The sequence below is a fragment of the Danio rerio genome, chromosome 18 (genome assembly GCF_052040795.2).
Source record: "Danio rerio strain M-AB ecotype USA chromosome 18, GRCz13ab, whole genome shotgun sequence".
In the NCBI taxonomy this organism is placed as follows: domain Eukaryota; kingdom Metazoa; phylum Chordata; class Actinopteri; order Cypriniformes; family Danionidae; genus Danio; species Danio rerio.
Genome location: NC_141038.1, coordinates 10,213,714 through 10,227,252, shown reverse-complemented (window position 1 = coordinate 10,227,252; position 13,539 = coordinate 10,213,714). Strand labels below are relative to the sequence as shown.

General features: G+C 38.3%; 1 protein-coding gene across 3 annotated transcripts in view; it reads left to right on the top strand.

Annotated features, from left to right (window-relative positions):
• Positions 1-13,539, top strand: part of grm3 (glutamate receptor, metabotropic 3) — a 75,308-nt gene that overhangs the window by 57,385 nt on the left and 4,384 nt on the right. For 2 of the 3 annotated variants that reach the window (XM_087292315.1, NM_001128343.1), the window contains 2 exon segments: positions 6,216-7,291; positions 10,998-11,175. In XM_087292315.1, the coding sequence (XP_087148441.1) occupies positions 6,216-7,291; positions 10,998-11,175 (1,254 nt within the window). 3 annotated transcript variants of the gene reach the window in all.

The following is a 13,539-nucleotide window of genomic DNA, read 5'->3' as shown; positions in this document are numbered from 1 at the left end:
TACAAGTCAAAAGTGCATGATCCGCATGTGAGATTCCAACAACGCGTTAGAACAATTATACTTTAGACATTAGTTTGTTTGTATTAATTATTTTGTAAATATGCATAAACTTGTGTTTGAGTGAAACTGTTTTTTATTTTATATGGGGTACTAATGATGACATTTCCTTCAAGTTTAATTCTTTTTAAAAAGGTACATTTATTTATATATATATATATATATATATATATATATATATATATATATATATATATATATATATATATATATATATATATATATATATATATATATATACACATACACACACACACACACACATATATATATATATATATATATATATATATATATATATATATATATATATATATATATATATATATATATATATATATATATATAAAAAAATATATAAGAATGATATCGCACTGGTGAGAGGTGTGTTGACTCGAGGCCACGGTCCGAGTGCCTTAGTGTCCCACAAGTGATGATATACAGCCATATTGCACTGCTACGAATGTGATATTGCACTTATACGACAGTTTGTACACGGAACTACTTTCTTACGCCATTCATTCACATCTGCAGCTGACGTCAGAACAGCAGAAACTGTTGCTACTTAACAAACATCACTTTAAAGCTAGCGCTTAAATAAATGTCTAGCGTAAAATTAATAATTAAATAATATAAATTATAAAAATAGTACAAAATAATATTTAATAATTTATAATTATATAATAATCATATACTTGAATAATTTCTCTAGCCTTTATCTAAAGTGATGACAAAACCAGTGATTTGGCTGACATTTTAAGATTATAAGGCTGAACGGCATGAAATGTCATCATTCTGCAGAGATTTCCCAGTATTTCCCTTGCAATCGGGATTTCACAATAATTAACCCCACAAAAGTCAAAGCAAAGCAAACACTATCAGACTGCTGTGGTATAAATACAGCACTAAAAATAAATAAATATAGAAAAGCACGCACATAATTTTTAACTGGGTGCTCAGCCAAAACGCAAAAATGCTGTTTCTCCCCTAAGAACTTATTATGCGGTCTCTGTCGCCATCTTGTGGCCGAATGTCAACCGCCTTTGCTCTGCTCAGTATGACAGGTTGGCCACCAACCCGCTGAATGTCTGAAATGATGAATATTTTAAAACAGACTCTCTCCTTATAAATATACTGCATAGTTGCAATCTAAACAACTAAACCCTCACCTAAAAAGCCTCAAAAGTACATTATGTTTTCTAACAGCTACATTATTTGTCAAACTGTAGTCTTCTGCTTGCCACTAGTGTGAGCAGAGTATACACAAGAGGCTGTATGAGTACTGATATTACTTTAAAATCTCACGGGAGTCACGGCTTTCAGCCAATCAGATTCGAGAACAAGACAGAACTGTTCTGTCATATTCAAAACATTATCAGCCATCCCTATAACATTTTGAACCCCTATAAGTGTGGATTATTTGTGTAACCAAAAATGTTTCTATGACATCATTAATGTAATGTAATTTTAGGAGTTTTCATTATACAACAGTGAAAAAACTAATGTAGCATCTTGCATTAAGTACTATTGAGCTATTAAAGGTGTTCTTCTTCAAAAAGTACATTACAGCCCTGACCTGCATTTCCACATTCATAGTCAGCTGCATATAGAGAAATGCTCTTTATGCCTTAATGTGTCATAATATGTAAACAACTTCTCCTACAGTAAAGCGAAAGAGAGGTAAATTATATATTGATGTTCATCCTCAGTTGGCCTGTGAGTGTTGATGTCCCTCCGCTTCACGAGTCTGAGTGATTTGTGTCGAGCTGTAATAGATGGAAGCACTCTCCTCAGGTTAAACTGCTCTTGCTGGATGCTCAGATCAATAGAGTTATTTTAAGGCACTGTCACATACTACAAGCCTGATTTGTTGATTTACTGTACCTGTGTCTAAAGCATCCCATGACAGAACATGCAAACATCTGTCAGGGATCCGCTCCGAGATTTCTGACTGACACTGATAACCTGTTATTTTAATGGTGGCAGGTAAATAATGTGATATAAATACCCTATTGTTTGTGCATGACTGAACATCAGCTGTAGTGAGATAAGGCATGGTTAAAAAAAACTGGTTTGTAGCCTATTAAAAACAACAGATTTTGAAATTGGTTTGAGGATTAAGTCAAAGTTTGACTAATTTAAGCTACTTTTTAAATCAATCTCACATATTTTCTTTAATATATGATCCTCTTATTTCTTAAATACACACTGTAAAAGAACAGCTGTAGCTTTAATAACAAGTATTTTGTGATTCGTGTTTTTATTTTTCCTTTTGTACACTAACTGTAAAATATTGTCGTCAATCTCAGTTGTAAGAGCAACTAATAATAACTTGACTTCTAGTTGATCATTTGGTAGTTCTAGTTGATCAAGTGGCAGAAGGTAGATTTTTCTGATGAATTCTCTGCTGAGCTGCATCCCAATCATCACAAATACTGCAGAAGACCTACTGGAACCTGCATGAACCAAGATTTTCACAAAAATCAATCAAGTTTGGTAAATGAAAAATCATAGTTTGGGGTTACATTCAGTATGGGGGCATGTGAGAAATCTGCAGAGCAGATGGCAACATCGACAACCTAAGGTATCTAGACATTTGTGCTGCCCTTTACATTACAAAACAGAGGAGAGGCAAATTCTTCAGCTGGATAAAGCTCCTTCTCATACTTCAGCCTCCACATCAAAGCTCCTGAAAGCAAAGAAGGTCAAGGTGCTTCAGAATTGGCCAGCTCAGTCACCAGATAGGAACATCATTGAGCATGTCTGGGATAGGATGAAGGAGAAGTCATTGAATACAAAGAATCTTGATGAACTCATAATTTGCCATTCCATTGACTCAAAATATCTGAGACACTGCAAAGATGTATGGATGCAGTCATCCAAGCACATTAGAGTCATACACAAAATTGCCTCTTTTCCCACTGCACCATCACTTTATATTTTATACTGGACATTATTTCTGTTAAGTGACAAGGCTTTTGTCTAAGCAAAGTCAGACCTTACTGTCTTAATTAAATAATTAAAAATCAAGGCATGATCATATTTTATTTTGGTAAAATAAGCATAATCTAGAGGTCTTTGCCTTTCATATAAGCCACTACTACTGACATCAAATGATCAAATAAAAGTCAAGTTATTTGTTTTTTCTAAAACCTGGATAGGTGACAAACTTTTGTCAGGTAGCGTATATAGTCTTTTGAATTGCATTATGTGATCTTGATCTTTCTTCCAACATTTTATAACCTTTAAAAGTTTGAAAAAGTGATATATATTTACGTTTTTATTAGTTTGAAGTAATATATTGTCTGGGTGGGTGTTGTATATAATGTTACAAAAAGCTTGTAATAAACTGCCAGTATTTTTTTTTTTCAAATTTATTTCTTTATATATTATTTCTTATACATTATATTATTTCAGATTACTAAAATGTCAACAAAAGTCACTTTGTTAAACTGTAGAGTTGAATTTTCAACATCAAAAATCGACAGAGCACAGACCTAACTTTTTTTTTTACATAACACTTGTGAATCACAAAATGTGGAAACTGTTAATCAACAAATACTTTTTTACAGTGCATCTGCACAAAAATCTATGATATATTGTTAGAAAAATAGAGCAATATGCAGAAAAAATGATAAAACAGTGGACAGACAGACACAGATAGACAAACAGGATAGATAGATAGATAGATAGATAGATAGATAGATAGATAGATAGATAGATAGATAGATAGATAGACAGACAGACAGACAGACAGACAGACAGACAGACAGACAGACAGACAGACTAGATAAAACAATATATATATCCATTCATACATCCATCGGACTGTCTCTGTCCACTGAACCGCATGGAAAGCATTTACCCAAAACGTATGTCCATATCCTTGGAGTCTCAGCGCAAAGCTAATTAACTGCAATTAGTGTTTGTAACGGGTAATTATATTACAGTTAATTATCCTGTTACCAGATGCTGATTATTTAATACAGGGGTGTGTTTGGCATCTGCTGCCAATGAGGGATGATTACACGCTATAGAGCGTTGCATGCCATCAAATCGCTGGACGAACAGACGAGCTCTGAAAAAAATGAACTACGGGGCACAGAAGGTTAATTTGATCCAGCACACGATGAAGTTCTCCGATTCAACAAGACCGGTGTGCATTTCTTTGCACCTCAGCTGCATACATATGTGTGTGTGTGAAGTGGGTGTGTGAGTGCATGGGTGTTGACATTGACGTTATTTTTGTGAATGATGGGGTTCATAACTTCTAACCTGCTTTCCTTATCTGATGAATCATCATCCAGCAGCGAGCTCCCAGAGACCCTCTGAGCAATTACACTGTCAGCAGAAAACGCACCGCTCCAGGTTTGGATGTAGCATACTGCTTGTGTGTCTGCATGTAGTTAACATGGCCAAAATAAGTAAATACTTAACATGCAAATTCCTGACAGTACAGAGTGACTATGTGTATGTGATCAGAAAAATAAAACAACGCTATTTTATACGGATGGATTAAACAATGCTATTTTCAGAGATAGATTGATGAATGGATGGATAGACAGAACAACAGATGCAGATGGATGGATGGATGGATAGATGGATAGATAGATAGATAGATAGATAGATAGATAGATAGATAGATAGATAGATAGATAGATAGATAGATAGATAGATAGATAGATAGATAGATAGATAGATAGATAGATAGATAGATAGATAGATAGATGGACTGAACAAATGATAGAACAATAGACAGACGAATTGATGGATGGGTGGATATATTGATGGACTGAACAAACATTAGAATGATAAAACGATAGATGATTGACGGATGGACGGACACACAGATAGATAGAACAATTGACAAACAGATGGACGGACGGAAAGACAGACAGACAGACAGACAGACAGACAGACAGAGAGACAGACAGACAGACAGACAGACAGATAGATAGATAGATAGATAGATAGATAGACAGATAGATAGATAGATAGATGATAGATAGATAGATAGATAGATAGATAGATAGATAGATAGATAGATAGATAGATAGATAGATAGATAGATAGATGATAGATAGATAGATAGATAGATAGATAGATAGATAGATAGATAGATAGATAGATAGATAGATAGATAGATAGATAGATAGATAGATAGATAGATAGATAGATAGATAGATAGACTGAACAAATGATTGAACAATAGACAGACGGATTGATGGATGGGTGGATATATTGATGGACTTAACAAACATTAGAATGATAAAACGATAGATGATTGACGGATGGACAGACAGACAGATAGATAGAACAATTGACAAACAGATGGACGGATGGACGGACGGAAAGACAGACAGACAGACAGACAGACAGACAGACAGACAGACAGACAGACAGACAGACAGACAGACAGACAGACAGACAGATAGATAGATAGATAGATAGATAGATAGATAGATAGATAGATAGATAGATAGATAGATAGATAGATAGATAGATAGATAGGCAAAACAATGTGAATTTCATATTAAAAAATTTTCCTAATACATTTTCCTGCCAACTCATCAACAACCCTGCACCTTCAATTCGCACTCTTTCTCTCGCCACTATAGAAAAATAATCACTTGCACAAACAGTAGTGACAGTTTCACCATCATCCCTAGAGGGACATTTTCTTCTCGTCTTTTCTCTCGGTTCACAATATATCATTCTCCCTTAGGCCAAAATGAGAGACAGAAGCATCAGCTCCTCTGTGCTCATTTGCCCGTGTCTTATTTTTGCAATGTGCTGACCAAGGACGCTTACTCCCAGAGCCCCGAGCTACAGTACAGAAGTGTGTGGGAGACTTCATATGAGCGATAAAACCAATACCTAGCACATAAACTCTGACAGAAAGACGCCCGATTCCTCATCACACACTCAGTACGTTCTCCGCTCCGATGCCATTGTGTAGTCATTCTGTTTAGAGGCTTGATGATACTTTTCTTTACCTACCATAATTGCTTCATGAGCCCGCTGCCGTTTACTTTCTTACTGATAACAACCAAAGACAGTCATAAAGGGAACTATCTGTTCTTGAGTTAATAATGTGTTTCGTCCCGCTTGAAATGTGTGAATTAACTTCTCCCCCCTCTTTCTCGTACTCTCTCCAGCTCCATTCTCCCCTGCCGGCTTAGAGAGTCAAGTCAAGTTTGATGCGTATGGAGATGGAGTGGGCCGCTACAACATCTTCAATTACCAGAGCGTGCCAGGAAGTGACAAGTTTGCTTATGTACAAGTAGGAGAATGGGCAGAGAGTCTATCCCTAAATGAAGGCTTGATTGGCTGGCCAAGGGGAGCTGATGTGCCCACTTCTCAATGCAGCGACCCTTGTGCTCCAAACGAAATGAAGAAGATGCAAGCAGGTGAATACTGTTGCTGGATTTGTACTCCCTGCGAGCCTTACGAATACCTTCCGGATGAGTTTACCTGCATGCCCTGTGCACCAGGTCAGTGGCCCCGTCCTGATCTGACTGGGTGCTATGACCTTCCGGAGGACTACATCATGTGGGAGGATGCTTGGGCCATTGGACCAATCTCGATTGCATGCGTTGGCTTCATCTGTACTTTAATGGTGTTCATCGTCTTCATTCGGCACAATGACACACCACTGGTCAAGGCGTCCGGTCGTGAACTGTGCTATATCCTTCTGCTGGGAGTCTTCATGTCCTACGTCATGACTTTCATATTCATTGCAAAGCCATCACCTATTGTGTGCACATTGCGAAGGTTAGGCCTCGGTACCTCATTTGCAGTGTGTTACTCTGCCTTGCTTACGAAAACCAATCGAATCGCTCGAATCTTCAGCGGTGTGAAGGAGGGTGGGGCTCAGCGACCACGCTTCATCAGTCCCAGCTCACAGGTTTTCATCTGTCTGTCGCTGATATCTGTTCAGCTCCTGCTGGTGTCGGTATGGCTGCTGGTGGAAGTGCCCGGTACGCGGCGGTTCACCACGCCAGAGAAACGCCAGACTGTCATTTTGAAGTGCAATGTAAGGGACTCTAGCATGCTGATGTCGCTGAGCTACGATGTGGTTCTGGTGGTACTCTGCACAGTCTATGCCTTCAAGACCCGCAAGTGTCCGGAGAACTTCAATGAGGCTAAGTTCATCGGGTTCACCATGTACACCACATGCATCATCTGGCTGGCCTTCCTGCCAATCTTCTACGTCACGTCCAGTGACTACAGGGTACGTCTGACACTATAAATTAAATTTATTTTTGGCATTATTTACAGAGAGGGGGGCCAAGGTGGGGAAAGGGCCAGGAGCCAGGTTCACATATTACACCTTTTGCATGCTCAATTTCATTAATTCTAATGAAAACTTGTGGCAATGATGCACACTCACTTTTTCAGACTCAACTTTTTAGATATTTAGAAGCACACCACACATCATGACAAGAACCAATCAATCAGCTTCACATTTTGTATGAAAAATACACATCTCAGTAATGATGGTAAACAAATTACCTAAACGCAGAGCATCTAAACACTGGAAGCGTAGTACCTTCCACACACGTGATATGTGAATGGCCTCCAATAGTATTTAGATGCAGACTTGGTTTTGTTATCTCAGACATGTAATGTCAGACACAATTCACTAAATGGAATTAGTGACCTCACTGTGAGGGGTAGGATTAGGGGCGGGGTTGTGTGTGCATTAAAGCATTACATGCAGTTCACCTTGCAACTGCACTTGGTCTGCATCTAGACCCCTCTCCAATGGCCCCTTAAAAAGTTCATATAATTGCAATTCAAGAGTTCAAACTTAGTTGATGATTGATTATAAAGCATGTTTGGCATGCTGTCCTGGGAAAGTGCCCTGATCTCATAAGATCCTCGAGGCCAGGGCTCCCTCCCGTTGCAGAGCGAGAGGGGAGTTTGAGCTCAGGTTGATCTTGAAACTCCCCTGCTGTTGTAGTTAATGAAAAAATAGGGATTGCTATAAAGAGATAACTACTTACTAGTAGCATGCTTATGGTGCTCATTTGAATTAGTCAATTAGCTTAAGTTGCATGTTTCTGGACGGTGGGAGGAAGCCGGGGTACCCGGGGGAAACCCGTGCGAGCATTGGGAGAATATGTAAACTCTGCACAGAAACGTTGACTAGCTTGAACCAGTGACGTTCTTGCTGTAAGGCAACAGTGCTAACCACTGGGCCACTATGCCATCCGTCTAGGAAAGGAGGAGGAGTAGGGGTGGAAGGGGGGATTCTTCAAAACGAAGATGGCTGTGGTATGGGTCGTCTGATTGGTGAATCATGAATTGGCTAATGCCGGTCCAGCTGCGTTCAATTAAAAGCATGTGATCCTCTCAAAATTAGTTTATAAATAAACTTCACTAAGTGTAACTTTAAAAAGATATTAACTACCCCAAAATACAATTCCTTCACCATTTTCAAACCTTCATGTTGTTCCAAACTTGTATGACCTACACTTTCTGTCAAACACAAAAGAAGGTCATTTGAAAATTGTTTCAGTGTTTTGTTTGTCTGTTTTTTGGTCTATACACTGAAGTCAGAGGGTTCAAATATAGTTTAGGCAACAGTTCTTCAGATTTTAGCTCTAACCAGCTCCAAAACTCTTTCCTCTAAGGGTGCACCCACACTATGCTATCCGAACCATGCCCAGGCACATTTCCTGGTTAGATTGAAAAGTGTGAGAGTGAATTGGGCCCGGGCACGGTTCAGTTGGATGAAGTGTGGCAAAGCGCGGTTCGGTTGGGCTTTGGCACGGTACGATTGTAGTGTGAGTGGAAAGTGCGCCTAAGCCTGAAACTGAAAATGCAACGTCACTATTAAGGGACAGTTTGCTGTGGACTTATTAATCATACTTACTTTTCAATGAAGACAAGCTGTCAGTTTATTATAGACGCAAACCGCTCGCTGTACATCAGCTGCACCTTCAGCAAAGCATCCTAATACATGCAGCACGATGACTTATGATAATTTATAAGCGTCAAAAGTTGTGGATCTGTTCTGCAAAATATTTAAATGTGTGTCACTGCATCCCAAATGACTAAAACGTTATAAAGCAATCCCCACTGTGCTGAGCGAGATCGCTTCTCATCCACCTAAACTGAACAGTCGATGGAGCGTGCTCAGGGTCAGAAGGAAAATGCAGTGTGAGTGCAGGCCATCAGAGGAGAGGGAAGGGGATACAATTGTGCATCAGCATGGTTCATGGCAACTAAACCTAGTGTGAATACACCTAAGGATCTAGTGATTAACTGGCTCAAGTTTGTACGATTAGGGTTGAATTAGCTAAATGCAAAAAAAGGGTCTAGTCACTTCGGGTTTTCCTAGAGGCACACCAACACTACACATTTCCCAGCTCCTCCTTTTCAAAACATCTGAATCAACTCATCAGTTTATTATTAGATATTCCAAGACCAGACATAAATGGGTCAGATAAAGAGAAAAACCTAAATGTCGACATTAATGTGTTCTGCAGTGAAATAATGCCAGAATTTACCTAATAATACTTGTCACTGTACAAATTATTATGAATGAGTCTCCCTTTGGGGTGTGGATAAATCAATAAAACTTCCAACTCTTGTAACCAGTTCTTCACAATTTTGCCCAGTACTGTTTGACGTAAACAGAAACACCGCTCAGATCAAATTACAGTACCTGAAGCTAAATGAAGATTTAATCTATTTGTGCGAAAACGAATCAAAGTGATCTGAGCTGAAGAGTGGAACCAGAAAAAAAGCCATTAACATGCAAAACAGACAATGTTGTCTTGTATCCGTGCTTGTGGGAATGCGAGACGCCTGCTGTTCGGATAGCTGTTACGTGTATTAGGAATTACACCAAGTAAGCAGAACTGTCAGATAGAAATCTGTTGACAAATTTAAATCTTCAGCAAACACATAGCCTCAACAGACAACTTCTCAATAGCTCATTGATGCAGCAAATATATCGCATAGAGTGATTCAGTGTGACAGTGCCTGAGCATCTCTTTAACTGAGTTTGTCATTCACCACACCCAGCGAATCCATCTCAAAGCTGAAGTACTCAAACAGCGCTGTAGGACCAGACTGGTTAGAGGCACATACATGGCCCGCTGACGCAAGGAGGAATTCTTGCCGGGAGAGTGACGAAAATGAGTCTTACCAGGCCACAGTCAATGAAGTGCGAACAGAGGCTCTTTGCTCAAGAGACCCGGCCCTCAGAGACCACTCGCTCAGAATGCTGATGCCTGTAGAACCGCAGGATAGTGGAAAGATATAGAAACCCAAGTGAAACGCTTGCAGAGCCACGAACCAACCAAGCAGAACACAATTGAATAAGGACAGCTTTGTAGATGGCTCACACTGATTCCATTGCAGAAATATATGAGCAAGACTAATAGAAAAGCTTATCAGTCTGCATATTTTTATCAGTACATGTGCATACACACGGGAAACTTATTTAAACCTGACGATAAAGCATAATGGGATAAAGGTCTGAAACTGATCACACGGTTAATTTGGCTCTCTGTGAAATCATGCTTTAAGCGGATCATCCTTGAGTTGTTTGTAAAGGTCTAGGTTCCCTTGGGGTTGAGATATTCCTGTTCTGTTTAGCGTTATATCTGTCCTCTTATCCATTGGCTCACAGCAGCGTGCCTTGACGGGGGACCATAGGGAGCAACATGAAGATCTAAAACTAGAGGGAGGAAAATTACGTTCCTAATGGGAGACATTCAGCTACTTCTAATCAAATGCTATTTACGCAGCACTTCGCTAAATGTCACTGTTATTATACCCCCTTGCTCTACCTCTTTATTAGCCAAGGGGATCTTGATAGTTACGACTAATAGCTTCTGATTATCGGAATGAATGGGAGTCACTGTAGAGACAATGAAGGATAAGAAATGAATTGTGTTTTTCTCTCTGTCTCTCTTTCTCAGGTTCAAACCACAACCATGTGTATATCTGTTAGTCTGAGCGGATTTGTGGTGTTGGGCTGCATGTTTGCCCCCAAGGTCCACATCATCATGTTCCAGCCTCAGAAGAACGTCACCAGTCATCGGTTAAACATGAACCGGTTCAGCGTGAGCGGGCCAGCAACTAGCTATGCGTCCCATGGTGAGATCTACAGTCAAACAAACAGATAAATTAGATATAAAGATTTAAAAAGTGAATTTTGAAAAAAGTGAAAAAAAGTGTTCAAAATGTATTGATGTTTTGATGAATAGACGGATGGAAGAAAATAACAGTGGATGGATGGATGGATGGATGGATGGATGGATGGATGGATGGATGGATGGATGGATGGATGGATGGATGGATGGATGGATGGATGGATGGATGGAAGAAAAGAACTGTAGATGGATGGATGGATGAATGGATGGATGGAAAGTACCAAAGAAAAAGAAATAGTTGTTCATTTGTTTCCCACTATAAATATACAAATTATATTAATCATATGATTGATGGATGGTAGAAAGGTGAAAGAAAAGAACAGCAGATAGATGGATTGAAAAAACCAAAGAAACTGGTAAATGGAAATAACTAATGAAGCGAAAGAGTTTTTCATGTTTCCACTATAAATATACAAATAATGAATAATATGAATGGTTGGATGGATAGATGGATGGATGGAAAGAACCAAATAGAGACTGATGAATGGATATCTATCTTACCTTTTAAATGGATAAATGGATCAATAGATGGATGGATGGATGGATGGATGGATGGATGGATGGATGGATGGATGGATGGATGAATGTATGGAAGAAAATATTTATGGATGCATGGATGGATGGATGATGGATGGATGGATGGATGGATGGATGGATGGATGGATGGATGGATGGATGGATGGATGGATGGATGGATGGATGGATGGATGGATGGATGGATGGATGGATGGATGGAAAAAATAGAGACTGATGAATAGATATCTATTTTACTTTCTAAATTGATACATTGATAAATAGATGGATGGATGGATGGATGGATGGATGGATGGGAAAAAAATAGAGACTGATGAATAGATATCTATTTTACTTTCTAGATTGATACATTGGTCAATAGATGGATGGATGGATGGATGATGGATGGATGGAAAAAATAGGGACTGATGAATAGATATCTATTTTACTTTCTAGATTGATACATTGGTCAATAGATGGATGGATGGATGGATGATGGATGGATGGAAAAAATAGGGACTGATGAATAGATATCTATTTTACTTTCTAGATTGATACATTGGTCAATAGATGGATGGATGGATGTATGGATGGATGGATGGATGGATGGAAAAAATAGAGACTGATGAATAGATATCTATTTCATTTTCTAAATTGATACATTGGTAAATAGATGGATGGATGGATGGATGGATGGATGGATGGATGGATGGATGATGGATGGAAAAAATTGGGATTGATGAATAGATATCTATTTTATTTTCTAAATTGATACATTGGTCAATAGATGGATGGATGGCAGAAAAGAACAGTAGATGAATGGATGTATAGATGATGGATAGAAGGGGGAAGAAAAAACAGCAGATGGATGGATTAAAAGAACCAAAGAAAAATGAATGAATGGAAATCACTATTGAAGCGAACAAGTTTTTCATGTTTCCCATTATAAACATGCAAATAATGGATGGATGGATGGATGGATAGAAGAAAAGATGAATAGATGAGGAATGTACGAATATAAGATCAGCAAATGGATAGATGGCTGTGTAAACGGATGAAGGGAAAAAACCAAACAGAGATTAATGAATAAAAATAAAAAATGGATAAAAAAGAAACATAGATAGATGGAAACAACAACTGACGGAAGTACAGGTACTTGGATGCATAATTGGATGATGGGAAAGAACCAAATAGAGACTGATGAATAAGAATAACAATTGGATAAAAAATATAGATAGATGGAAACAACACTTGACAGATGTATCAACAGATGGATAGATGGATGGGTAAAAAGAAAAATGGTTGAATGGATGGACGAATGGATGCATGGAACAAGAGAACAGTGAATGTTGACTAGAGAGCGGTATAGTTTGAATAATAAATAAATTGATAGATACAATATTGGATGGAATCTAAACTACATGACTAAAGTCTTGTCCCCTATCCAAGTTATAGGAACAACAAATAATAACTTGACGTCTAGTTGATCATTTGGTATCAGAAGTGGCTTACATGAAAGGCAAAGGCCTCTAGATTACACTCATTTCACCAAAATAAAATATGATATTATTTTTAATTATTTAATTAGGACAGTAAGGTCTGACTTTGCTTAGACAAAAGTCTTGTAACTTAACAGAAATAATGTCCAGTATAAAATATAAAGTCATGGTGCAGTGGAAAAAGAATGAATATTGTGTATGACTCCCATGAGCTTGGAGGACTGCATCCATACATCTCTGCAATGACTCAAATAACTTAATAAAGTCATATGGAATGGCAAAGAAAGCGTTCTTGC